Source organism: Falco biarmicus, chromosome 1, assembly GCF_023638135.1.
Source record: "Falco biarmicus isolate bFalBia1 chromosome 1, bFalBia1.pri, whole genome shotgun sequence".
In the NCBI taxonomy this organism is placed as follows: Eukaryota; Metazoa; Chordata; class Aves; order Falconiformes; family Falconidae; genus Falco; species Falco biarmicus.
Window position 1 is genome coordinate 114,707,170 of NC_079288.1, and position 27,843 is coordinate 114,735,012.

The 27,843-nt window shown below is 42.3% G+C and overlaps 1 protein-coding gene across 1 annotated transcript in view; it reads left to right on the forward strand.

Annotated features, from left to right (window-relative positions):
• Positions 1 to 27,843, forward strand: part of RNF150 (ring finger protein 150) — a 127,918-nt gene that overhangs the window by 52,269 nt on the left and 47,806 nt on the right. The window contains exons 2-4 of the mRNA XM_056362940.1: positions 18,310 to 18,560; positions 25,762 to 25,833; positions 26,252 to 26,334. Of these exons, the coding sequence (XP_056218915.1) occupies positions 18,310 to 18,560; positions 25,762 to 25,833; positions 26,252 to 26,334 (406 nt within the window). The remainder of the gene's footprint in view (positions 1 to 18,309; positions 18,561 to 25,761; positions 25,834 to 26,251; positions 26,335 to 27,843) is intronic.

The following is a 27,843-nucleotide window of genomic DNA, read 5'->3' on the forward strand; positions in this document are numbered from 1 at the left end:
AGAGTATTAGGTATAACATTTCTGTGCTTTTCTTTCTTTCCTCTAATATTTAATTGCTGTATTCAGGTTTTGAAATGAAACTCAAACAACTGATCTACAGAAGTGTCATAAGCAGAATGCATTGTTTCTATGCTTTTTTCCCTAGCATTTTTTTTTCTTTTTTTTGGCAAGTACATTTCCACTAAATATTTTTACAAACTACTATGATGCCTGTAAGTGCTACAAACTAGTAACTGAATCATTAAAAATAGCATTGGAAAGGACCTCAAAAAGTCATTTAGGCCATCTCTGTACACTGCAAGGTAGAAGCAACTGTTCTTATGGGTCACAAAGGTTTGGTTTGCATCTTTGCTAACCTTAGTGCTCTTTCTGTAGTGGCTTAAATGTTTTTTCATACTGCACCAGAATTCATAAAAAGGCACGCTGCTTGATAAGCTAGGTGCATTTTACTTTGTTTGTAGATGGGATGAATCCTGTCTGAAATAGCTGTGCCATATGCATGGGACTCCGTTTTATATTGTTAATAACCTGACAGTGCTTCATAGGGCAAAGCAGTGGTCCATCTGCAGGGAGGAAAAAGGTCTAAAAGAATTCACTAACAAATCTGAAATCTTTGTTACTATACTTCCCATATCAGTGGTGTATTGAAAGAACATTAAAAAGTTATCACCTAAAGAATTCCATTCAGTTTGGGGTCTTTTTTGTTCTTTCTCTTTTAGCTTCTGTAAGTGGCTGTCCAGGATTGTGTTTGGAGTATATTTTTTGGTGTAGAAGACCTGTATGTGTTGACTTTTAATGTACCAATCCTTGAGACTGCCAGGCTCACTTTCTGGGGAAATTTTACATAATTGGAGTGTCACATAAAGTGTGTTGCTTTTTGTCTAAATTCTTTAAAGTCTTTGGTATTTCCCTCTTTTATATCTGAAGTTCCTTCATTTCATGTCATAAATAACACTGAAATTGCTGAATCACTGCCCATGAATTGATTTAAGTCTGGGTGAACAGAAACAAAAAGGGAAGCAAGAGAGGATTTATTCAAACTTGACATTAGTGTGAGCCAGTGGCACTTTGAGGCACTACCCTAAATACTAAGAACCCCAAAACATTCACAAGAATTACGGAACTGGTATGCCACTTTAAAGCCATCCTGAACCTAAGCAGAATCAGAAAAATTAGCAGGAGAGACTGAAGGTTGACAGTGCTGTTATCTCATGACAGATTTAAACACCTAAGCACGCAGACAGCAGCGTTTTCATTGCTAAATGTGTATATATGATACGTTAACTTTGCATGAAAAAAATCCATATCCTTGTATTCTCAGAATTATCATCCCTCAGGAATGTGGGCTCTCAAGAAACCAGTTTTGCTTTCCATGAGCTTTGGCACATCGCGCAGGCTCAGCTTTCGGTGGCGAGTGACCACACGCTGCTTGGTTTCAGCTGCTCTTGCCTTGTGTCACTACTTGCACCAGTGGTGCCTGATCCGTTCCGCCAGCTTGGCAGTCACTGTGCTCCCATGCCTTGTGCGGGCACAGGATGATGCCATAAAAGCCACAGAACCCTGTTTTTGAGCCTTTTACATTAACCGTAAGAGTAACTCCAAGGGGGTTTTTTGCATTGTATTATTGCGGACTTTGGTTCCAAATGACGTGTGGAAGAAACATCTATATTCTGTGAAAATCTTGTATCTTCCCAAGTACTACATGAGGATTAGGTGTTTTCTCTATGTGGTGGTGACTCTTCTCACCAAACCAGGCTAATCCCTGGGTAGCATACAGGAGTGATACAGTAACTGCCCAGTTAGTCCAGAGTACCTCCCTGTGGGCAGGGAACACTGGTTTATTTCTTGATTTTGTTTCTAGCCTTTGGTTAGTAAACGTCTTGAGAGGCTTTGAGTAAGGGTAATTCCAGGAGAAATGTACTAAAAGTGTTTGCAAAGAAAAATGTCTGGAATAAAATTGTTGGCTGATATTTTCACTGAAGGAGATTACTCTTAGCTGCCCTGGTGTTATAAATAGTGGGTTTAAGAAACACAAGATTTTCTTTGCCCAGTGTAGCATGTATCAGTAGAAATATGGAGTTGTGTGTGTATCCTGCGTATCCTAGTGTGATTGGTGACATCTCAAGTTGATTTGAATCGTGTGTTTTCTGAAGTCTGCATTCCCAGTGAGAATACTTGAAAGGCTAAGAAGCATTACATGCAAGAATAAAAAAAACCCTGATTCCTCGTATCATTCAATTATGAAACATACAGCTCTATAAGATTTGAGAATGGTGATGTAAAAATAATGGCATCTTTAAAGAAATATAGAGACATTATGTCTGAAAGGCAGGCACATTGGAGCAGTAACCTTTTCTTCTCATCATGCCCACATGCTTTTGACAGTGGAAAAAGGATGCGCTGAGCAGATGAAGAGGGATTTGTCTGCAGGGGGAACGTTCTTCAGTAATTATAACTCCTTTTAAATAACTCTTTGGAAATAACATCTATGAAATGAGATTGTGGAGTTGTTTTAGCCAGGGCATATCTCTGGCGGTTATTTAGTCAGATGCTGTTTAAAATGGCATTTCATGAAGTCTGCAGTTCTGCTTTGCTGACAGTGACAAACTGTGAAATGCTGGGATATACTGTAGGATTTTAAGAAAATGTTTTGCTCTTACACCTGCCAGGATATTTGGGGCCCTGTTCCATTCTCCAGGATGTCTGTAACTTCCATATATAATCAATAGGAATTGCTCATATCCTGTGCTTGGAAAATAAGGCCTGTGAGCCAGTCCATTAAAACCTGTTGTCTAAAAAGCAGTGTATAAACAAAGGTACCCAGCTTTTTCAGTGGTGGTAGACATAGCCCTTCCATAGTTGACTTTACCTACTAAAGGTCCAGTTCTGCATCATTTTAAGCCAGTGGGGAATTTAACTTTCATTTCATTGTGGGGAGAACTGGCCTTACAAAGAAAAGATGTGTGACTTCTGTGTGAAAGCACATACCTTTCCTCCTTGGTTGTAAGGTGGGGAATTAAGGTTTGTAAGACATTTGCTTTTCATATATTACAAATCTCATTTTGAGGTCTTTATATTACTGTCATTATACAAGCAAGGTGTGCGTTATAAAGATTTTTTAAAGGAAGCTGCATATCCAAACTCCATATAGATTTAATAATCATAAGGTCCTGGAGCATAATTGTTTCTCTGTATTGCATTAGACGGCATTCCAGTGACTATCTCCATGTGAAAATAGGAGAGATAAACAGTGTGTCTCTATAGGAGTATAAATATTTTTCTCCAAGACATTTAGACTTTCACATGCTGTTGAGGGTTGTTTTTCTTTTTTTCTGCTGTGAGAAGGTCTGCATATTCAAAACATTTTCAGGCTTGATGTGTAGTTTTAGCTAAGGGTGGGTGTATCTTGCAGAGCTTGAGGTTTGGTTAACACTGCCAACTATTTCTGGGTTCACATGGTTCAGTTGTCTAGTTGAAGCCTGAAAAAACACTTCTCCCGTGTTTGATTTGTCGAGTTTTTCTTCTTTTCAGTTTGTTTTTGTTTGTTCTGTTTCTTGGTTTGTATTAGGATTTCTGCTCTGTGCTTGAGTTGGATTATCACCTTATAAAAGACTGTGTGTGTTTTATAATTTGCAGCTTTTGGTGCCTCTCTGGTCTTGCTCCCGGAGCCAACAAGGATGACCGGCTCAATAATAAGTATTACTTCCCATCAAATGATCTCGTTTCAGCACTCAGGTTACATTAATCCCAATGCAAATGGAAGTTACAGTTGCCATGGCAGGTATTGGTGACAGTGCTGAATATACACATGCACGTACACCTCCTTCCTGAGTGTGTGTTTGGACCTCTGTCCACACGGGAAGAAACCCAGTAAAGTTTGTATTCTGTAAAACTTATTTCTCATAATAGCTGAATGTGCTTGCGATCAGACCAGGTAAGCTTACCGTCGCTAAGTTTCAGAGCTTCTGAGAAGCTGGGTTGCTCATATGAGAAATCACAGAATGATTTTTACAGTTTTCTAATCTGATCTGTTTACTACAGATAATTAAGTTTCAGTCATTTTCTCCTGCACTGCCTGAATAGATTATTCAGCTCAAATGAGGTGCTCCCCCCAACAAATATTTTTTTACCCTGTCTAATCACCTTCACAGTTTAAAAATTTGTAATTTATTTGTGATTTATTTCTGTTTTGAAAAGGCTACCTTAAGACTGCAGCTATTGATTCTAGCTCTGCCTTTTTCTAGGTAGACAAAGGCCCTCTAACCAATATTTTCTGTCATTCGCAGCATGTTGTACATATGTATATGCAGAGATATAATATAGGTATATATACATATGCATGTAATCAATCTCCAGGCCCTGTTTTCAGTAAACCGAGCTCTTGGCATTCCTCAGGCCTCCCTGAAAAGCTTTCTCCGCAGCCACGAGCAGTTGCGTTATTCTGCTGTTACTTTCAGTTGCTCTTTCCTTCTGCTCACTGTTTCCTGTTTATAAATCCCAGGATCGTACTTTTTTTTTCCAAAACATTATCTTTGAACTCCATCCTGATGTGGTGGTACTTTTTTTTGTTTTGGTTGGTTGGCTATCCTGCCAGAATAACTGCTTTCCAGTTTTCAGTCTCTTTGTTGGTTTTGAGGGGGGGTGCTGGGTTTGGGTTTGTTTTTTGGGGGTTTTTCGGGGTTTTTTTCTTTTCTTTTTTTTTTCCCCCTGATTTGTTTTCCCAGCCTGGCTTCCTGGTTCCTAGAAACACCATGTTGCTTGTAGGCTGCATTAGGAGATGTGTATTGCCACAGGGAGCCAGGTGATCCCTGGGAACCCTCCCCTGCCATTCAGTCTTTGTTATGCTATTTAATATAAGAAACTGGCTCTGTGGTAAATGGTTGGGCTGGCTTTTCCTCAGGAACATTACTAGGTATGCCTTGGGAGTTACACAAAGTAAAGGTTAACAAAGGTATGAGAAGATATTGCTTATTCTGAAGTGCTGAGTCATCCGTGAGTTGGATTGCTCTCTCCTGTGCTTTAGTGGAACCAGAAAGTGGGACTTGCAGACTAGAGCATGGGTGAGTTGGGGAAACCAGAGCAGCACTCCCAGCTCTGCTGTTGTTGGCTTTTCTCTGGGACTTGGACACTATGCCCCACTCTCAGCTGATAATACTTACCCGCTACATCAGGGCCACTGGAGAGAGGACGATGGTGTTACAGCTGCAGAGAATGACATCCAGCCTTTCAGTAGGATCAGAAGCAATCATTTCCAGACAGGGTCAAATGCAGAAGAGCAGAATCCATGGTGCCTAGCCAGGTTGGTTCAACTTGCTGGTACTGGTGGCAGAGTACTGGCAGAGAGCGATCTCAGTGGCTGTGGTGGTAAAGAGACAGCTTTAGCTGCTTCCACACATTCTTTTGCTATAGGAGTCAGGGCTCAGGTTGGTTATTTACTTAGACTGAACAGTAGCAGGCAAGGTCAAATCATCCCAGCCCTAGGCTGGGGAGTTGACAGTTGAATCAGTCCATCAGAGAAACATTAGCTAACACAAAGATAGGTTACTTGGGGGGAAAAAAAACCCCAACAACAAAACCCCAAAATAGCATTTTTAGGTGGCTTGTTTTCAATTTTGTCTCAGTTATTCTTAATTATGTCTCTATTCCTGTTATTCTGGTTTTTTTAATCCTATAAAGCTAAGCTGTTACTGAATTTTGTCTTTAGAAAAACCCTGACACCGTAGTTCAAAAGGAGTTTGTTGCTTCCCAAACCTTTTCCATGATGTACAGAGGCTGTGGAGGTTTTATTTTACTCTAAAAGCTCTCACATTCTCTGAAGTTGATGTTCTTAAAAATTATTTTAACCTGGTTTGCATTGGTGTAAGTAATTTAACTCTATCAGTTTGAAATCCAATTTTAGTTAAGCTTATATCTGCTCATAATGTAGGAAAGACCTAACATTTATCTTCTGCCTTTTTTTATCATTATTATTTTTTTTCTATTAAACATTTTAAGTGTTGTTTACCCTAAGGGATTGTGGGCACAGCTGGAGAATTGCAAAACTAACAGTGTTAGAGACTAATGAAATAAAACTTGATTTCTTGAGAAAGGAGATGAACTTTACTATCTGAATAATATGGTTTTACCCCGATTTTTTGTCTGCCTTAGACTAGTTTTACCTTTTTGATTTCATAGCCACACTATCTGAAAACGAAGGGCAAAGGTTCAGCAGCTCTGCCTCTGACAAGGTTCTTGAGCAAACAAAATCTCTCCAGCAAAAACAAGAGAGACTTTATTATGCCTGTTTATGTCCAAGGTAAAACAAAGTAACGACATGTCTCCCTCTATTTTGAGGTGTTTGCTTGATTTTTGCTTCTTTATTTAATTCAGGAAGTCACTGGCATTTGGGTTGGGTTTTTTTTAATAGCTCAGAAACAGACAGAGGCTACAGATGTTTTCCCTTAATTAGTGTATGGCCTTGACCAGGCTGGGGGCAGCAAAGAAACCTGCAATTGGGTTGGGTGGCATTTCCAGGGAGGCAGCTGACGCTGCACTGAATGTTTCCCCTCCTTCCCTGCCTTGCTCCTCTTGCCTCAGCACGCAGAGTGTGGCTTCTTTCCCATTCTCCCTGGACCTGGAAGACATGCAGTGCTGGGTGCCTGCCTTGCTGGCAGGGAGAAGGTTGCTTTGCAGGCAAGATGTGAGCCTGTTGCTGGACCCTCAGGAGTGTGTGTTTTTTTGAAGAGTTGGGAAGATGTAAAGAGAAGGGTTACTTGAACTGAGAAAGAAGGGCTTTTCAATATTTGTTTGTAGTTTTCTGAGTGATTTTGTTATCACTGGATAAAACCAAATGAGTGCTAATTGTACATGAAAGCTAGACTGCTGCTTTGCAGAAAGTACAAAGACTTGTGGCATCAGTGTGACGCTAACATGAGGTGACAAAGAAGGTTCAGCCTTGTGGCTACAACTACTGAGTGTGATGACTGAAGCCTTTTTTCTTCCTGGGAAAGTCTTCAAGATGGCAGCAACTAGAAGAAGTGTTGGCAAACATGCCGCTATTAGTGCCACTATTAATCAAACCTATCCATCCCCCTATATGGAAAAGTATGTTCAAAGGTATGGAATGGCTTCCATATGAGGAGCAGCTGAGTTAAGACTGGGATCATTCAATTTGGAAAAGAGATGACTAAGGGCACATACTGTCTACAATATGTCTACAAAACTCCCATAAAAATCTAATGGCACTGAAGGATGTTCAGCAGTTTTGAAGGGTTTGGCAGTGTGTTGGTGATACTCTGCATCAGATTTAGCTTGTTTCATTCTGCTGATGTGTTCCTGGCCCTTTGCCTGAGATTTGGCTTATTTGTCCTTTTGGTTTGTTTTTGCCATTTATTTTCACTGTTTTCTTTCTTTTGCTCCATTTTCATTCGTTTATCAGTTATTTTTAATCCCATTCCCTGCACAGAGTAATAAAAGCAGTTAGTGGTTTTGCACCTCTGGGGAGGTTTTATCTGAGTGAGGAAAGAGGAAATCCCCTGAAGTAATTTTACAAAGTTCCCGGATTGCTGCCCCAAACCTGTTTCTTGCCCAGCTAATTCAGGGTCACTTGAACTGGAACGTGCCCAGCAACGTTGCTTAAAACCACACCAGATGTGCTGTGCTGTTTTCTAGCTCTTTAGTCTTTCAGTCGTCTGTGCTTTTTAAACCACAAACTGCTCTGGCCCACGCAGAGCCACCAGAGTTGTAGTACGTGGCTTCAACCAGAGTCATCTAAAATCTCTTAATTTGGGGGTTTTCTGTGTTGGATTTGTAGGCAAGGGTGTCTGAGAGCTACTTCTGTGAAGCTTTGTCTTCTCTGGAGAAAAATAGATGACCTGTAAAGCTGCTGTGGCTAGCAGGTTCAGTGGTGCCAGAGGAGGACGTGCGCAGTCGTGCCTCTCCAAGCAGCAGACAGTGTCACTGTGTCCCCTGTCCTTCAGCCCGCAGCCCGTGGCTCCCAGTCCTTGGGTCAGCGCGAAAGCAGGGGAGAGGGGTTGTGGGGAAGCTAAAGCAGCTTCCAACTGTCCTTCCGTAATAATTCGGGTGCCGAGGTGGAAGACCTTCAGTGGGAGCTCTGCTAACTGGCGGGGTGACCTGCTGCGCCTAGGGGGTGCTGGGGGAGATGGAGAGGGTGAAGGAGAAATCGAGGCTCAGAGCAGCATGGTGGCAGAGGCTCTGCGGTGCCTGGGGGGGGGCCCTCAGCAGCCCGCAGGTGTTGCCGTACCTTTGAAACTGGGCGGACTTGTGCTGGGAACTGAGGTAGTCGCAGTCATGGGGACCGGTGATGAGAACCAGGGATTAAGAAACCCTCATCAGGTCCCCTTCTATTTCCTTTAATCAATAGTTCTCAGCCAGAGCTGTAGATGAAGTCTCATGGGTTAACAGGTGTTTTCAGCTGTGTCAGAAGTGTTGAAACATCTCAGACATTTGAGTTGAAATGAGATTTTTGTGTACATGCCTTTCTCTTCCCCTCTTCGTTTTTTTAACAGCTCAGAAAGTTCCTAATGATACTTTACTCTCCAGGATCAAGTGTTGTTTATCTTGCATATGGCACTATTTTTTTTTAACACTTTCTCTGACATAGGTAAATAGGCAGGATTTGTCACTACATCAAAAAAAAAAAATCACTGATTCTGTCTCTAAGTTCAGAATAAAAGCTGTAATTAACCTGCATAATAATGGCTACATTTTTTCTGCGTATAGTCTCATGCTTACCTCCTAATTTTCTGTGTGTTTTCAATATTATTTGTTCATGAAGTCTGCAAAACACAGACAGCACATAACTGTATTAGCAGGACATAATTCGTTGTAGGTTATTTAATTATGCAAACAACAGCTCCGGTTACTTCCAGTGTCGTTGATTTGTTTCCCTCATTTTATCTTTGAGTATTCCATGCATCTTTGCGCACCTGTAGGTTGCATTTCTACTGAAATTGTTTGTGTATTTACAAGGTATAGGATTAAAGTTTGGCATCAGCATCTTGATTCACGCAAAGACGGAGGAGGGTTTAAAGCAGGGGTACAGTGACAGACTCGTGTGTCCCCCCGTGCAGGGAGTGGACAACGACTAGCAGAGGGCAGGCGCCTCAGGCAGGCAGGGCTGTGCTGAACCCTGCCCCTGTTTCCAAGGAAGGTGTGAGCAGCTCCAGCCGTTCTGCTTATTCATCCTGCCTTTTCGGAGTATTGGTGCTGCTTTCCTGTCAGGGATGAGGGTGGGATTTAGGTGCCCTGCCCTTACCTTTCACGAACTTTTATTGACACACGTGCTCTGTTTTCCCCATTTGTAAACGAAAATGTATGTATACCTGTTCTAAGAGCACCAGGCACAGTAAATAGCTCGTGTTTGCATTGTCCTCTACCCTGACTGCATAAGATGCTATTTAAGACCTTTTTTTTATTATTTTTTTGGAGGGGGGCACAATTCCACTGAAGATAGCAAAGCAGCTTCTGCTTTAGTGGGTGTATTTTGCCACAACTCTGAAAGGGTTATATTTTACTAATAAATTATCCCTGTAGCATATTTTGCTACGAGTTGAAGCATATCCTAGCTGGAAGACCTGCATGAAGGAATCTGGCCACCTTTTACAAGTACTATCCTGGTTAAGATAAGAGTCTCAAAAATTTGTGCCTTGTGTTGGGGTCTGAGGAAACCTCTCCAAGAGCCGCCCGTATTCTATAATTAAGTATGAATAAGTAACACCACATTGGTTCATTAGCATTGGTTAGTTCAGCAGAGTGATGAGCTGACACTGTGGGAAGCAAGCCCAGGAAAAATGCAGCTATCATGCTTGGTCTGGGTTTGTGAGTTTTGTACCTTCTTACTTCTTTTTTCTTTGCTGCAGTTTCTGCAGAAAATCAGAGGAAGTCAATATATTCTGAGCTCTCACAGCCTTGGCAAGATCAGCATTGATTACAAAAACACAAACAGAAATTTCTTTGTCCCTAAAAAGTAATAAACAGTGGCTGAGACTGCTTTTCACAGGAAAGATCACAGCCAGAAGCATCTTGCCTCTCCTGGTTTTAGCATCAAAAGAAATGAACCGAGAACAGCTCTGCTGGAGGTTATTGTTCACTTTGGGCCGAATGGAAAACTTTTATATCAGTTACTTACATACCGTAGCTAGTCATTAACATCAGTAGGTCTTTTTTCTTTACAGGTCACTTAATTATCCTACTAGATATTTGCGCTTCCACGATGAAAAGTGTTTTGTGACAATAAGGTTGTCTAAGAAAATAAGAAAATAGTTTGCATAAAAGAGTTTCCTTCATTTGCAAATGGGAAAAGTGCTGTAGGGAAAAGGTGTTGCTCCTCTCTCCCTGGTTGCTGCATTTTCCTTTTAAGGAAACCTGATTTACAGTTAAATGTTTTGGAAGATGGGCAAAGGACCAAGGCGAGTGCTAACAGTGCCAAGGAGAAGCGGGAAATGAGGGAGAGGATAAGCTGAAGGAAATATCTCTCTGCTTTTATACAGAGAAGGAAAACAAATGGGAAATGTGGGCGGGGGGGCTGCGAAAACACCTACATCATTGCAAAGCAAGGGCTCTAAAGTAAAAAAGAAAAAAGATTATATGGTGAAAAGTCGTGTTCTGATAACTTCAGTAGCTTGATATCCACAAGAGCAGGGCTACGTGCTGCTATGCTGTCTCTGCTTCTGGCCTTCCCCTGCATTTTTTTTCCTCTCAGGCTGGGCACTCTAGAGGGGGGGGGTTAGCTCTGCCTGCCTGGTGTGTCCCTGTTTTAGCCGTGGGGACAAAGAATGGTCACGGTCCTGCTTTCCTTTCCCAGCCGACAGCTCTCCTCCTCCACCCGGCGGGGCGCGAGGGCAGAGTGGTGCTGCTGCCTGGGGAGCACCCGGGGCAGGCAGTGCCTGCTGGCCCTGGGGTAGGTGGGTACAGACTTCTGCATCCCCCTCGGCAGCATTCATTCCCTCTAGGGTGAAATCCTGCCCAAAATCTCACCGATCCCTTGCCCTTGGTGACAGTGATACCTTCCTGGGATGGGCACTCAGAGAAGAGGTGGATGGGCCCATCTGCAGGACCCAGGTGTGATGTTCAGCATCGGGAGTGATGCGCGCTGTCTGTCCAGGCCAGCCGGTGCGTGTCCCATCTTGCTGCTGCTTTCCTCTGCTTTGTGCCTGTGTTCGTACCCCCATGGTGGCAGCTGAACACTTAATGCTCATGTATGTGGCATGAAGCTCTGAGCCACTAACCCACCCTCCTGCCTCCGCATGGGAAAAACACCCTCCTCCTTGGGTCAAGCTCTGACTGGGGCTTTGAGAAGCAAGAGGCACCAGTCCTTTCTTGTTCATCACTGGTCACGGAAACAGGAATGGTTTCCCCACTCTGGCTCAGAGGGGGGACTTCTTGGTGTAATCAGACCTCATCGTTTTGCTGTGATGACTTGACTTAACCTTTCTTCTCTCCAGGGGAGATGCAACTTTCAGTTCCCTGTTAACGTAAAAGCAAGTCTATGGTTTGAGACCAAATGTCCATCTGTCCCAGCATTGTGTTTCTCATAATGGTAAATGGCAGCTGCTTGGGGAAGAGTGTAAGCGTGGGGTGAAGGTTTAGTCCTGCCTCCCCAGATTTGTTCTCCTAGCCTCCAGCAGTTTGTGGTCCCTGGCTGTCTTTTATACTTGGCGCTCTGATGTTTTGAGCATCGAGATCCTGTCTTTTAACCTCTTATTTTCTTGTGTGAGGCCCTTCCTATTTAATTCAGAGCCACCTTTTGTGCTTAAGAGTCTTTGGTTAGGAACCTCAGTGAGTAACTTTGGACAACCCGATCTGTAGTTGCCCATATCTGTTATGAAAGCTCATTAGAAACTGGTGTCCTTTCTAGACCTTTGGCATTGAGACAGTTTATGCAAGAGATTATGGATGACAGTTTGTAGTCATTTCACCTATGATATATGATGTGTTGACTATGTATTACTGCTACTTACTATATATTGCTCTTCTCTTTGCCAGTTTTTTCTATAGTCTCATTTACTGATGCTTCAGTTTGGGAGCAGTGCAGTGAATTCCCCATAAAGGAGAGTGCCTGCAGGGAACAGTCCTTTTAGCCAGTTTGATTTCTTACAGGTAACGCTTCCCAGTTGGCGTACGTAAGAGTTCAGGGTGTTGTTTAAACAATATTATGCAGCTGCTTCTCTGAAATGGGTGAAACTTAGAAATCAGCTTTTCTAAAATACTGCTGTGATTTCCAAAAGTCATTTTTGAGTTCACAAAAAATGTAATTTAAGCCTGTGTTTACTTTTAAAGCAGAAAAATGGGTAACAGCTGATCTTCTGGGCAACTTATAATTGCACTATACAGAACAGGAGAACTGAAATTGAACTCTTATTGGATGGTGTTAAAGACTTGGAATCCTTGTTGCAACTATGAAAATATTAGAACAGCTGCATTAAAATTCAGTGGAAATGCCATCTGATTAACCTATATACCATTTCCCATGTAATTTCACTGTAAAGAAACCAAACGTGATTACAAAGCAGTAGTATTTTCAAAGAGAACAAGGACTGTAGCAAAAGGTAGTATCTTCCAATAGCCCAACAGACCATTTTGCAGCACCATCACCAGGGATTCTTTTCGTTCTCTTCAGTGCTAGTTTTTCAGCAGAGCTGTTCTGGAGGAAAAAAGAAATAGAGTATTCTTTTAAAAAACAGCAGGTGTCCTTTGCTCCAAACATGCTTTAAAATGTTATACATCATCCAGATCATACCGTAAAATCCCTTCACACAGACTCAGGCAGCAGCAGGAGCTACGGCAGGAAAGCACTGGCGTGGTTGGCAGCACAGTGAGTCCCTGTGCAGGGGGAGCGATGCTGAGCTCGCAGGAAGCACCACCGCAGAATTGGCTCACACCATGTGGGGCTGGCAGGACCCAGGGGCTGAGCCTGGGGAAGATGCTCCAGAGCTGGGCACAGACAGGCCGTCAAGTTGCTTAGATCTGTGTTTGTTTTGCTTTTTTCCAATAGCTACTAGTTACTGAAATTGATTCCTAAAAATGAAATTATGTCTTTAAGCAACTTTTTGTTTACTTCTTAAGTTTTTGCACCCTCCTGCAAGGTTTCTGTTCCTGGGCTTTGAGCAGGACTGAACGCAGTCTGTTTTATCAGGGTAATTTCAAAACTCTGAAATAGTGTTTGAGTTTTTGGTTATGAAATCTGTAAAAGGAATACTTTCGTACTTGATTTTGCTGTACAGCAAAAGAGAAATCCTTATTTACATCTTGCTAGGATCTCTTGAAGTCTCTATATGGCTCCCAAAATGGAATTCTATTCAAATAATTCAATTAATCATTTCTTTGACTTCTGGCAGCTGCCAAGCATGAAGAATTAAGTCGTCCCTTCTAAGATGTGTCAGAAACATACCGCTTCTTGGAGCTTCCATCAAAAATTGTCAAAGCATTACAGCAGCGGCCTGACTGCAAATTCAGAGAGCAGGGGACCATTTTCGGTATTGTCCCTGAAGCTCCCAGAGCAGAACTAAGAAATGCCACAGGTCTGTCAGCACAACCTGTGGCCAAGGTGGAGAATTTATGTACGTCTTCTGGCTATAAAATCTGTTCATTTCTTCTACAAAAGCCACTGGTACAGAACTGAGGACTTTCTTTTCTCTGTCACCATTGAATAGATTGTTAGGCTGCGTGGAGGAGGAAGGTTTGGAGAAGGTTTTCCACGTCTTTCTCCAAAGTGCACATCTTGCTGTTGAAAACATTCTCTGACTTCATCGCTGCTGCACAACTCTGTCGTCTGCTGCCACATGTAGGTGTCACAGGCGGCTGGCACCTGCTGCAGGTGCTCTCTCCATCTCCCCTCGCCCTGTGGTTCCTCCTGCTGTTAGCAGTTTGTTAGGAGATGAGACTCCTCTTGCAGCCGGGGGGAGGAAGAGCCCAGGATGACCCATACAGGAAGATACAGTGCTTAGGGGACGCAGTATACTGAGAACTAGTAATTCCAGAGCAACTTTTTTTGTAAGTGAACAAAGTAGCCGCAGCTTGGTGCGGTTGTTGTGCCATCAGTGGATTAGCCACAGGGCTACGTGTTCGGCCTGGTGACTGGGAAACAAGCTGAGCCTGTCCACGGCTCTCCAGCACGGCCCCTCTGGAGCCTGCGATGCCCAGGGCTGTCCGGTGCCCACCGATAACCGTGCTGGTGGCCCTCCTGCCTAGTGCCATGGGATGCAGAGCCAAGAAGCAGAATAACTGCCTGAAGACTGGCAGCACATTTTCTCTACCCAGAAGTATTTGATTAGGCAAATATGCGTCAGTAAGTTAAAGTGACTTAAATAATCCCAAATCCCAGAGTTCTACCTTACTTGTTTTATTATTGGCTCATAAGGAGAGAGCACTGATATGTCAAATGTTTCCTAAGCCATAAAAAAAAAAAAGAAAAAAAAAATCCATTCACTGCAGCCTGAATACCTTTGACTTATGAATCTCTGATTCATCCTGACAGCTACTTAAAAATTCATGTCAAACCCTGCATTAATCTTGGCCAGAAAAAGAAATGAAACGTGTTAGGTAACAAGAGTGCCACAAAATGCAGTTACCATTGTGGGTGTGTTAAATGAAAGGCATCGTTAGCATTTAACGCACCAGAGAAGCATGAGTACATATTACCAGCTACCTTCTCTTTTTTGAAGTCCGTTGAACAAATGTGCACCGGGGCATAGAAACCCACCTCTGTAACATTGGTGTCTCATTACATTATTTCCCTTCTTTAATGTGTATAGTTTTCACTTACGTCAGAGCTTCTCATGTGTCATTAGATATTGAAACTAATACAAACATTTTCTTGTATAAGGGAAGAAAGGGAAATAAATTACTTTCTCTCTTTCTTCTTCCCACTATTGAGCATAGTTGAGATTAAAAACTTAGCTTAATGACTCGATTGATCAAGTAGCATTCTCTATAGTGCCTTGGAGAAATTACCAGAAACACAATAAAATGTTAAAAAAAAATCCTGATTATTATTTGTTGCTGATTTGGTTATTTTTTTCCAAGAATGCTTCATTACAAATGGTCATCTTTTCCAAGCAAATAACCAGATAGCCTGAAACGTGAATGTATTAAGGTTTTGAATAAATAAAAGCAGCTGCTTTCCTCTTGCAATAGCTGTGTCTTCTATTTGGCATTTCTAACCACAATTTTACTTAAGCCTGTATCCACAGCAATTTACTTAGTATCTTGTGTTTTTTAAAGTATCTTAAAAGACCCTAGACCTTGAGGTGGTAGTAGACTGTCTGGACATAGAGATGTAAGGAGGAGAGAGCAGAGAAGGGATGTGCATGGCTGCACTCCTACTCCAAACCAGTTGCGCTTCCACTGTGAACTGATGCCAGCAAACTGCACCGTAGCTTAATCTGAAAGGGCAGGTGATGAAAAACAGGAATGAAGTTAAATTTATGCATGAGATCACAATTTTTTTCTCCCTCTTTTTTCGTTACTTCACTATTAAAGACAGATAAGGCATTACTGTGGTGGGCTTGTTTTATTATTACAAAAATACTGATTTCATAATTGAACGATTGAGTATGATTCTTTATTTGCAACATGCCATATCTGGCATGTGCCCATTATTTGCAATTCTCCGGAAATATACAAAGCTATATTCAGTTGAATTAAACGTAATTATTAAAGAAACTTAAGATTCAGGATAATGAAACAGTTAAGATACTACCTGAATTTTCTACTGAAAAAGTTTTTGTCTGTATCTCCTATTTTTATAGGCTTTCAGGTACTGAAAAGGATGTTAGAGGCCCATGCTGGACAAGTTGAGTGGGTCAGAATGGTGGCTTTTGAGAGGAGCTGATGGAAAAGCGTTTCAGTATTTTTGGCTGTGGTATTTTTCACTACGGGTTCATTTTGGCTATGTGTGAGGTGGTCACTTTGCTTTTCTTGTAAAGTGATTTAAAATTTTTTATTTTCTTTCAAGAAAGGGAAGAGAACAAGGGCAGGCATGTGGACAGCTAAGCACTGCTCCAGACAATTTGTCTATTGACTGCAGGAAAATTACTGGCGTGGCAGCAGTGCCCTTCTCAGCCACTCTGAGACTTGGCAAATTCTCCCTAGGCTGTTAGGGTAATGTTTGCATTAGCCTTTTGTAATAAACAAGTATCAGAAGAGTTGCAAAGGTGGATTTATCTTGGCTCCTGAACGTGGGTTCTTAATAGACAAATAAAGCAAAATAGCTGAGAATTATTAATGCTTTGTGGAAGAGTGTTAGCAGAAAGGTTTAGTTTCCTATCATAGATATCTAAAACTTTTGACTTAGCCAAACTATTGATGTCCCACTATTCATTGACTGGCCTGTCCATAATCAGGAAAGTGTTATGATGGAAAGTCTCACGAGAGGAAGAGTGGTGGTGTTTGCACTTCTACCTCAAGACCTGAGCAGCATATATCATCTATTAGTAGCAACAGTCTGTCACAGCTATTTCAGTACGTCCAATTGACCAAGGCACCCAACAGAACTTGATAAAGTTTCTGCTATGGTTAGTGTTTTTCATTGAACACCACCCACCTGTCTGCATTAGTTTATCTGAAATCCTGCTGGGTACCCCCTGGTCTTCAGCATCTAAATACCTCTGAAAACCTGGTTTATACCTCCCAGATGTTTTTGATGGAGAAACATCTGAGCTGGACCATGAGGACCAGAGCACAGTGCTGCGTCAGTGAAACTTGGGTTGGATATCAGCTTGGAGGGGAATGCCATTGGAAATTTAGGTTCAATAAGGAGAAGTGCCAGGTCCTGCACGTGGGTCTAACAACCCCATGCAAGGTTACAGGCTGGGGAAGAGTGGCTGGAAAGTTGCCTGGAAGAAAAGGCCCTGGGGGTGCTGGTCAACAGCCGGCTGAACATGAGCCAGCACAGTGCCCAGGTGGCCAAGGAGGCCAATGACAACCTGGCTCATATCAGAAGCAGCGTGGCCAGCGGGACCAGGGCAGTGACCGTCCCCCTGCACGGGGCACTGGTGAGGCCGCCCCTGGAATCCTGTGTTCAGGTTTGGGCCCCTCGCTGCAGGAGGGACACTGAGGGGCTGGAGCGTGTCCAGAGACGGGCAGCGGGGCTGGGGAAGGGGCTGGGGCACAAGTGCTGTGAGGGGCGGCTGAGGGAGCCGGGGTGTTTAGCCTGGAGAAAAGGAGCCTGGGGGGGCTTATCGCTCTCTGCGACTGCCTGACAGGAGGCTGTAGGCGGGTGGGTGTCAGTCTCTTCTCCCAGATAACAAGCAACAGGAGGAGAGGAGATGGCCTCAAGTTATGCCAGAGGAGGTTTAGATTGGATGTTAGGAAAAATTTTTTGGCTGAAAGGGTGGTCAAGCATTGGCACAGGCTGCCCAGGGAGGTGGTTGAGTCAGCATCCCTGCAGGTGTTTAAAAAATGCGTAGATGTGGTGCTTAGGGATATGGTTTAGTGATGGACTTGGCAGTCCTGGGTTGATAGTTGCACTTGGTGATCTCAAAGGTGTTTTTCAACCTAAGTGATTCTATGATTCTGTTACCCTATTCTGTGAAATGCAAGTCGCTGTCTTGTGTCTCCGTTCACAGCTGAGTGATCCCTTTCCACTTCTGTGAATGTCCTGAGTCAGTCAGCACTTTGTCCTCCTGCCAGAGTCATAATACAGGTGGCCGTGGTGTTAACAACATGCTGGGTGATTTCCAGGGATTTCAGCTGCAATTCTGAAACCTCACCCCAGCATCATCTCTCTGACTTCAGACACCTCCAGTTTGTACCTTTCTTTCTAAATGCCAGTTTGTGATCATTGCATACACTGTTGTTTCTAGCACGTTTCTACGTTAAAATACATCCTGTTTGTCCTTAGCTGCATAGTACAATTCAGAATTTGACTATTGCAAAACATAAAAAATTGTCTACATGCTTGTTTAGTGAAATGGAAGAACAGAATACCCCTAATATTAAACCATAAAGTGGTAATAGTTTATTTATAAAGCTTGACAGTCTCGTGACCCTGCAAAATGGGCTATGATAAATGTATATGAAGAGTTGGGTGGAAGGCTGCTGGCTGCAGCTTGTCTCACTTTCTGCAGCGCTTACAGTAATATCGTCTAGATAAGCCTCGGTACTGATGGAAATCTGTGTTTATGTCAACCTATGAAACACACTTCATGTATCTCGTGGAGATCAGTTTATAGAAACACACTGTGTAACTGGTTCTGGTTGAAACCTTCACCAGACCCATCCTCTTGGTAAGCAGGAGGGAGGAGAGCAAGAGAAAGGGCAATCAGTCATTTTACTTAAGGTTTCTTTTCTCTCTCTCCTGTCTGATAGGCCTAGAAGATGTTGTAGCAATAATGATTCCTGAACCCAAAGGAAAAGAGATAGTGAGCCTCCTGGAGAGGAACATTACTGTGATGATGTACATAACCATTGGGACGCGCAACTTGCAGAAGTACGTCAGCCGGACCTCTGTGGTGTTCGTCTCCATCTCCTTCATTGTGCTGATGATCATCTCACTGGCATGGCTGGTCTTCTATTACATCCAGCGATTCCGCTACGCAAATGCCAGAGACAGAAATCAGGTGAGCAGTGCTGGAATGGCTGGCTGTGTTTTCAAAAAATCACCATGGGATTCAGCCTAAGAGTAGAAGTTGAGGAAATTGTGAATGTTTGGTAAAAAAGACAAACCAAAACAAAAAACAAGAAAGTAGAAAGAATGGGAATATTAAAATGCCTGTGTCTGGGAAAAGCCAAGACTTCTGTCAATATAGATGGGAATCAGGAAAAAATAAATTGTGAATATATTATGGGTTTTTTCTCCCATGGAAAACACACAAGAAATAGAAAGTTGGTAATGTTTATTAGTGAAAAGATTGCCTTGGTACATATAGCCAAAGTGAAGTAGAAATGTATATAACTAATGACCCTTGAGATCAAAATGATGACTGAAATACAGCGAGATATGTAAATGTTGTGTGTGAAACGAGGGTTCACAGTAAGTGAAGAAATAAAAAAAAGAACAGAAAGTGGTTTCATTTTCTTGCTCCTTTACAAGAGTATTGGGCTTGAAAGGCAAACATGTCCCTGTTCATTTGTCAATGATCACTGAACACATAAATGCTGTAGTGATAGCCACCAATATTATTCCATTAATTTTGGTTTTGGCATCTTGTCCAAACCCCATGAAAGAGATACAAAATGTATGGCGCTGGAGAGAAGTCAACAGCAGTGGAAATGAACGCTAGGTCCTGAGGCCCTCTGGATTTATAAAGCACGGTGCATCTTTATGGTGGTTCAGCAGTGCATAATAATAGCAATGATAATAATAAATTTAATCTTTTTGTGTCTGGATGCAACTATCTCAGCATCAGCAGAACTGTGAAGCTGAGGCTTCTACATTTCATGCTAATGGTACAGTAGAAAATGTTATCAATGTATGAAATCTGAGGCGGTAACCATTTTACTGCAGGGGAAAAAATGCCCTGTAATTCAGAGATGTTTCTGGACCTTTAATAGATTACTGTTGGGGCAGGGGGAGGGTTGCCTTGCTTGCTCTGCAGAAAAAGTAAAACTAAGAGAGTTAATAGTCATCTTGTAGAGAAAAGGTACTGCCACAAACTCTGTATCATATACTTAATGTATAGGGATCCTTCACCCTCCTCCACTGAAATTCAGGCATCCTCTGAGATAGAGAACAGCTGTTCTGTATTTACAGACAGCAAGAATATATTTTCCTTTTAAATATGAAGTTTTGGATAGCAAGAATGAGACGATCCCAGCTGGAATTTGAACATCACTGGCAGCAGATTCGCTGTGACTGTAACGGCTGTGATAATTTTTAAATGCTTTGGCTGCAAAAGCACATGTGTGCTTAATTTATGTATGTGAGTACCGTAAGTGTGCTTTCAATCAAGTAATTATACAGGCAGATTAGCAGTGTAAATAGACATACATAAACATGAAACCCAGAGAATAAGAAGCTCATTCAAGTAATATGCTATAGTTTGGAACTGATAGGTTTATATATTCAAGCAGATTGCCTTTTCAGTATTTTCTTTCTGAAGTCTGCATGAGACTAACATGTGCACAAACAGTTGTCCTGTGCAGAGGTTTGGTTTTAATAACTTATGATTATACTAGTTCTGTTCTTCAGAAGAATAAGAAAGCATGCCTCCTAAGCAATTTTTTTTAATTATTTTTTTTTGCCAAAGCTGTAATAATGATATGTGGCAACCTAGAATTTCTTCATGTACTTCATCCAGTTTTGCTTGGTATCTCTAATCCCTTGATTAGCTCTTTTCATATGAAAAATGGTAACAATATACAGACAAAGCTAAACCACTACTGTTAATTAGTTGCTGCTGTTTGGTTTGTTTGTTTTTTTAATTTTGGGTCTGGCTATGGGATATAATAATGTAGATAGTTCAGAAGAGCTCATCTTGCTCTTGCCCTTTCCATGAGGATGACGCTCTGTTCCCCTTAAAGTTATGCTTGGTTTTTTTTCTTAGACATGTTTTCGTGTAGCACAAGGATGGGATCACAGAGTTCTATATTAGTATCTTGGATATTTCGATACATACAAGGAAAACGGTTCCATCTTGCTTTGCTGGAGCAAAATTCTTTTGTCATTGTGCTCAGAACATTTTGCCATTGTAACTTGCATGTGTCTGTGTGAAGGTAGTGTGCTTACTTGTTGGAAAGCCTTGCAAGGGTTTTAAGCACTTTCATTGCTGGCCAGCGTTAGAAAGGATGCTTCCTCCTGTTTGTATTTGATGTACTCAGGCTAAAGCTTATCCAAAGGTTGAAATGTTTGGATAAACAGAGCATCAGATGAAGGGGGAGCCAGCTAGCCTGTTCAGAGGAAGTTGTGCTATCACTTCCTACCCCACAATGCAATAACATCTAACTGTGCACACTGACTGCCCTGTTCTGAAACTGCAAAAAACTGTGACTTCAGTTAAATTGAAAAATAAAACTTAAAAAGCTTAAATTCAGTTTGACATCTAAACGGTTTTAAATCCCACAGTTTTAAAACAAAGGCTTGTGAGGGCCTGTGTTTCCTGTGTCAAATAAGAACCTAGGCCTGCACCCTTGTTAACCTCCGTCATGCATGCCCTTCCTAGGTTTGGCTGATACTGGAGTTGCTACTGGGAGCAGCTCAGCCTCCTCTGGATTGGTGGTCTGGGCACTGTGCTGGGGGAATGGGATGGTGTGGCTGACTGCAAAATACAATTGGCAGAAAAAGCCGTTCTCTCCAAGCAGGAGGAGTTACATGAAACACTGTTACATGAAAGCAAGATTGCTGAATATCTGTCCTTGGCCACTCCAAGTCTCCCTAAGTCATCTTCCATTGTGCCTTTTCGAAGCTGATGCATTGCAACTATGTCATCCTTTCATTAAAAACATCATGTGCCTTTTAATCAAGCCTCATAACCACCTTTGCTTCCTTGTCCTCTTTTATAAGGTGACCCTCCTTTCCAGGTCCACTTCCCTTCTTGCACACGCGTAAGTTGCTGATCAAGCAGTAGACCCAAAAGGAACTGATTTATTTCTCCATCAAGAGAGCAACAAATCCAACTAGTGAGAGAGGCAGCTAGAAAGACTGAGGAATCTCCTAGAATTGTTCCCTGTGACTTCCCAGTGAGATGAAACCTGGACATGCAGCATGTACATCTTCAGTCACCACTCTTCCTCACCATGTGAGGAAGGTTCAAAATCCAGGTTCATGTACCAGAAGGAAGACACAGCTCACTCCAGTTAGGTGCCTGATTTTGATGAGTGGAGAATCAGGACTTCAAGGATTCTCGCTGAATGCCCTGGCCCATTCGTCCCAACTTGGCTGGGGATTAGTGCAGTGAAGCACAAAACTGGCTTTCATTATGGGCTTGTGCACCTGCCTCTAGGGTGTCAACTAAAAATGTGGTTAGATTTCAATTTTTATGTGAATACATTTGATTTTTTATTGAGTATCTCTAGCACAGGCGATCGTATGGTACGTGTGGAAGTAGAAGATTGGTAGTAGTATTCACATGGATGGTAATCCAAGGCCGCCTTTTTTTCCCACCTGACAAGGTGTCCAGAAAGTAGTTGGTTGCCCCGATGATATATTCTTTTGCTATGAAGAGGATAAATTTGTGTAAGGAAAGCATAGGCATTCTGCTTTCTCAGCAGCTTGTTCTTGGAGCCCTCTTGAAGATGAGAGTTTCTTTGTGAAAGACTGTGGGAATTGTTTGCATCAAGAGACATGAGTCTGCAGAGCTGACTGGAAGCAGTTTGGAATGATATGACAAGTCCTGGAGACAGTTCAGCAAAATGTGACTTGCTGTCTCAGCCCTGTAACAGCCAGGGCACAAGCTTAAAAAAAAGGCAAAACAAAACAACCAAAAAAACCCCAACAACAAAACCAACCCTGTCAGTGCGTCAGATTTCGTATTTCGCCAGTAATAGCAGAGTTCCCTTTTTGTCATCTGTGAGACGTGAAATGGGGTGATGGTGAGGGGATGATGTCTAAAGTGCCAGTCTTGTTGACCTTCTTCCGTCCTGTCATTTCTTCCCATTTTTTTTTTTTTTGTGAAGTAGAAGTTTACTGTAAAGTCATTTTGAATCTGGCTGGGCTCTGTGAGTTTTGCAGGACAGTGAAAGCCAAAGCAGGCAGTGATCACACTGGTGCTGAGGAGGGTGCTGTGTGTCCTGGGTTCGTCTCCAGTGAAGGATCAGCTTTAGTATGTGACTGGCAGCATGTGGAGGGTCAAGCAATTATCTGAGAAGGAAGACTGCTGGCCGTGGCTTTGAGTGAGAGTTTTGGGCCATTGGGTAGAGACATCAGTCTTTGAAGCATTCTTGGAAAGGTGCTTCCCGTGATGGAGTCCACAAACTGTATCTGTGGTACAGGAGGTGTGTCTGATGCCTGGTCCTGATGGTGAGCTTCATTCTGCACAAGGCCATCTCCTCCCTGCAAAGGTGATAGTTTAGTAAGGCCGTTAAGAGAGAAGCACGTACCATAATTTCTCTTCCACAGCATCTGCAGTCATTTATTTCCTCAGGAACAGACTGGTGATGCTTTCCATGCTACTTGCTTTTTCATGAGTATCACACTCTTCGCAAGACCACTGCATCTGATACGCTTAACTCTTTCCAGTCCAGTACTGAATGTTGCAGCCTTCAAACCTAATGAGATTATGGGATTTATGACTGTATATCTCTAAGCCAGACTTTAAACCCTTAAACTACTGTAATGCCTCTTATCTTTTAGGGGAAATAATTGGGTAGTGATAGCATGACTTTTGTTCAAATGGAAGAATCCTTTGAAAATATGACTTTACTCCAAGATACTCTTGTTCTTTGGAAAACTAAATTACTCTCATTCGCATGCAAGTCACGAACTTATCTATTTAAGATAGATAAGAGAAAGCAAACATGAAAACAAGCAGATCAAAGACATATGAGTCTTTAATTTTGTCCTTTCCCCTTGAAAAACGTGCAAAAAAGAACTGAGACATTTCATTAGTTTAAGTAATAATCATGATTAAAAGGAATCACAAGCAATTCCTGTAGCAGGACATAACGGCTCTTGTCATGCTGTATGTTATCAGTCTGTCTTTTGATTTATATTAAAGAAACAAATAGCTGGCAAGAACTGTTCCCAACTCTAGTCGGATACCTTTATTTAAGGGAGACTGAGAAAACATACCACAGAAAAAGGTGTTGTATAACTACCAGATACTCCCTCATGTGTAATAATTAGTTATGCTGGAAAGCTCATATGTAAATCCCATATGATAGCCAAGATCATTTTCACCTCTTTAGCCAGATCTGAAATTGCTCTTCGCTTTCAATATTCCATGCGTTTTGTCAGTCTTCTGTGTCTTTCCAATCCAATAAGCTTACTGTCTAAATTTAATTCAGTGATTTTAATTGAATCTGAAGAACAAAGTGGTAATTTATTAATCGTATCGGTATGGTAATTAGGTCTCAATTTACAAGCTACATCCAGCTTCCTTCCATTTTTGGCTTCATGCTCTCACCCCCTCCAGCTGGAAACCCTTCCCGCTGACAGGCACCTCTGAACTCCAGCACGGGCAGTGTTCCCAGCCCAAAAAGTTGAATGTCTTCTGAGTCACCGAAACTCCTCAGTCTCCCTCCTATCTAACAACACATGGCTGGACACACGGATGGGGAGGGGAGGTGAAGAGAAGAGTTTCAGTCATTTATTGGTGGCAAATTGGGTTGAATTGTTGTAAAACTGACAAAAAGACGTTGGAGTAGGTGTGGCTATGTGAAACTGTACAAGAAAGGCGTAAAAAAATTGGGGAGCACCCAGAAGAGGGTCACCAGTGTGGTCTGGGGACAGGAGCGCACATCTGAGGAGAGGCGGCAGAAGCTTGGCTTGCTGTGTGGGAGGGGAGCAGGGGAGGATGCACTGCCTGCAGTCTTCAGCTGCGTGAGGGGTGGTTGAAGAGGAGGCAGTCAGACTTTTCTCAGAGGTACACAGGGTAATGGTCACAGATTACAACAAGGGAAATTCCATTTCTATGTTTTAAAAAAAAAAAAAAAAAAAAAAAGGAAAGAAAAAAAAAAAGACTGTGAGAGTGCTTAAGCACTGGAACAAATTATCCACAGAGGTTGTGAAATCTCCTTTCCTGGAGATACTCAATACTTGGCTGGACGCAGCTCTGACTTTGAAGTTGACCCAGCCTTGAGCAGGGGGGTGGGAATACATGACCTCTCAAAGACCTTCCCAGCCTGTGAGTCTCTGTCTCCAGGTCACCTCACTGTTGGGTTAGCACGAGTGAGCAGCCAAGTCCTTGGAGCACTGATAGAAGCTCAATAGCTCAGGGTGCAGAGGTAGCTCCGCTGAGCAGTGATTGCATGAGCTGCCCCATAATGTTCTCAGCCCCTTGCAAGAGGCGGGCATCTCAGTCTTCAGCATTTGAGAACAGGGTGTTTTTCATCAGGCTGTCGTTACATACTTTAATCCTGAGTGGCTGTGACCCTGCCAACACAGTAACAATGTTTTGGAAATACGGGAGGTCAGAAACATCATGTAGTAAGCAATTCGTGGTCCGCTGGAAGGAAAGATAGAAAGGCAAAGAACAAGTGAATGGTTGTGTATGGATAGGATGTTACTGCAGGACTTTATAGTGCTTTACCTGTAAGAAACTGGAGATGCTTTCACCTTACTTTTATACCTTGCGTTGCTTCTATAAAGTAGGCAACTGTGTATTGCAGGAAGAGAGAACAACAGCAGAGATGTTTATAGATGTGTTTTGTGGGTAACAAATTAACAGCGCACTTTCAGCACTTGCATCTTGCTGAAGATCATGAACTAGTTCTGGAACAACAAAGACTTTCTGAATCTTAAGTGCAGTGTTCACTCTGCTTACTAGCCCAGGCCTCATTTAATAATGTATTTTTCACAACTGCCATTAGAAAAAGAGAGGGAAGAAGCAGTATACCCAAATAGTGGACTTCTTACGTACGTTGCTACACACTGGCGTAGTAAAAGGGCTGCAGTGTAGCATCGTGATGGGCTCACGTGCAGTCTCCACTGGAACCCCATTAGAGTAGCTTTGCCTCATCAGCTGTGGGTTGCCAGTGAGCCTAGAATACCTACTGTGCCCTTATTGTGAACAACAGTATGACTGACCTCATCTGTTTATATTTATACAGCACGGTCCTATTTCATGTACAGTCACTTCAGATTATTAAGAAGCCTAGGGAGAAAAGGTGATGATTTCTGCATGAAGAGACACTCTTTGCTTAAGAGCAAATTTTCTATTACAGCGCCGGCTTGGAGATGCTGCAAAGAAAGCAATCAGCAAGCTGCAAGTCAGAACAATCAGGAAAGGTGATAAGGTAATTTTTCAAATTGCTCATTACCAAATGAAACTCTGTGCTGAGGATTCATTCAGACCACCAGGACAATGAGGCAGAACAGAAATGGCAATTGCTTATTTAGCTACTATGCATCCTTCAGGTGGGGGAAGAATGCTGGTAAGCAATTTACAGATGGAGTGGAGTAGAGAGAGAAGGTGATTGTGTGAAGGTGCAGAAAATCCTGGAGGTTAAAACATGCTACCTAAATCTGCATGCTTCCCAGGGCAAGTTTCCAACTGGAAACATGTTGGAAAATCTGACTTGCTTGTCTTGAAATGCATTATTGAATTTGCATCATGCATCAGTGACTGTTTTCCTTTGTCACACAGGCTCTTGTATGAAGAGATTAGCTGACAAAATCAAAAGATGAAAATGATGAATGTTCTCTTTGTTGTAGGAAACTGAGCCAGACTTTGATAACTGTGCTGTTTGTATTGAAGGCTACAAGCCCAATGATGTTGTCAGAATTTTGCCTTGCAGGTAAGTTGAAGGTTGAAAGTGCTTTAGCTCTCATAGTCTCACTACTTTAAGATAGGCTCTGTTCTCACAGTATCATGCTGATGAGATTACCCGAGAGCTTGGGGAGGGAAGGGTGAGTTTATCATTTTGATTTATTCAAAATCTGTTGGTAAAGATATCTGAAGTGCCTCATATTCAACTTGAAGTGTAAGGAATATTAATGGTGGTGAGAACCTGAGTTTAGCATGATAGTCAGAAATTTTGTCTGATCTGGACCTACTACGAAGTCTTCAGTAGGATTTTTAAACTAAAGGTTTTCATTCCTCTATTTACCTCCCAGGTTTTGTATCAGTCCAGAATAAGTGCCTTAGAAGAATTTGCCCCTGACTTCAAGGTGAGCCCTGAGCCGAGCAGCCAGGGGCAGAGCAGGCTCCAGCTCCCCATGGAGCTACTTCTTTTGCTGTCCTGGGCTGTGTCCAGGTGCTGAGAAAGGGATGACTTCTATTTAAAAAAAACAAACAAACAAAAAGAAAAACCAAAACAAAACAACCCAGCCATAAAAAGAGATATGCTGAGTAGAACAGTAAAGGAAAAAGGGAATGTGACAAAGAATGGGGTATCTATTGCTGCCATGAAAATATTTTCAGGCATGTGGGATGTGGAGGTGACAAGAGGAGCTTTTGGGTTTGTTTTTTCTCTTTCCTTCCCCTCATGTGAAGGTGCCCGGTGCAGCACATACACTCGCAGTGATGTGACACAGGAGCACAGCCTCTTGCTGCCCATAACAGTGGTATTCATCTCTCTGTGCCATTGTATTGTCACCTGTGAAGTGTTAGCTAATGAAGGATTTCTCTAAGGAAATCAACTTCTTAGGAATTTTCCTAGGAACACTGGTTCCCCTAGGAGAGCAAGAGCAAGTGTTTGATTTCCATAGAAATAGGGATCTCAAGTGCTATACATACAGAGCAGAGATTATGGTTTGTTTAATAGAGTGTCTTTCTTCTCCTGCAGACATGTTCACTGGCTTGAGAAACTGAAATGCTTGTTTCTTTTCCTGCTCTGTTGTTCCCTAGTAGATACTTGAATGCTACAGGCTGTCCATTTTGGTTTGTTCATGTGACTCGTTAAATCTGTTTACTGCCATCACTAAATGGCAAACAAAAAGCAACAGATTAATCATAAATGTGACCTACTGTAAATCCCCCACAATGACAAATCACATGTGAACTCGTTTTTCTGCAGACAGACACAAATGCATCACTTCATGAAGCAGAAATACAGAGAAATGAGAAATTACCAGAAAATACGGACCTTGGTTTGACATTAAGCCTTTTTTCATAGAAGCATAATAAAACTTGGAAATTCTGCATGATAGAGACAGGCAGTTTTTGGAGGTAGTTACACAAAAGCAAAAAACATGTCGAAGCTCTAGCTTTCACTTGTGTCTCGCCTCATAATTCAGTGAGGCTCCAGTCAGACACTGTCATCCACAGCGTTGAGTCAAGCAGAGTGAATAGGAAGCACATAGTT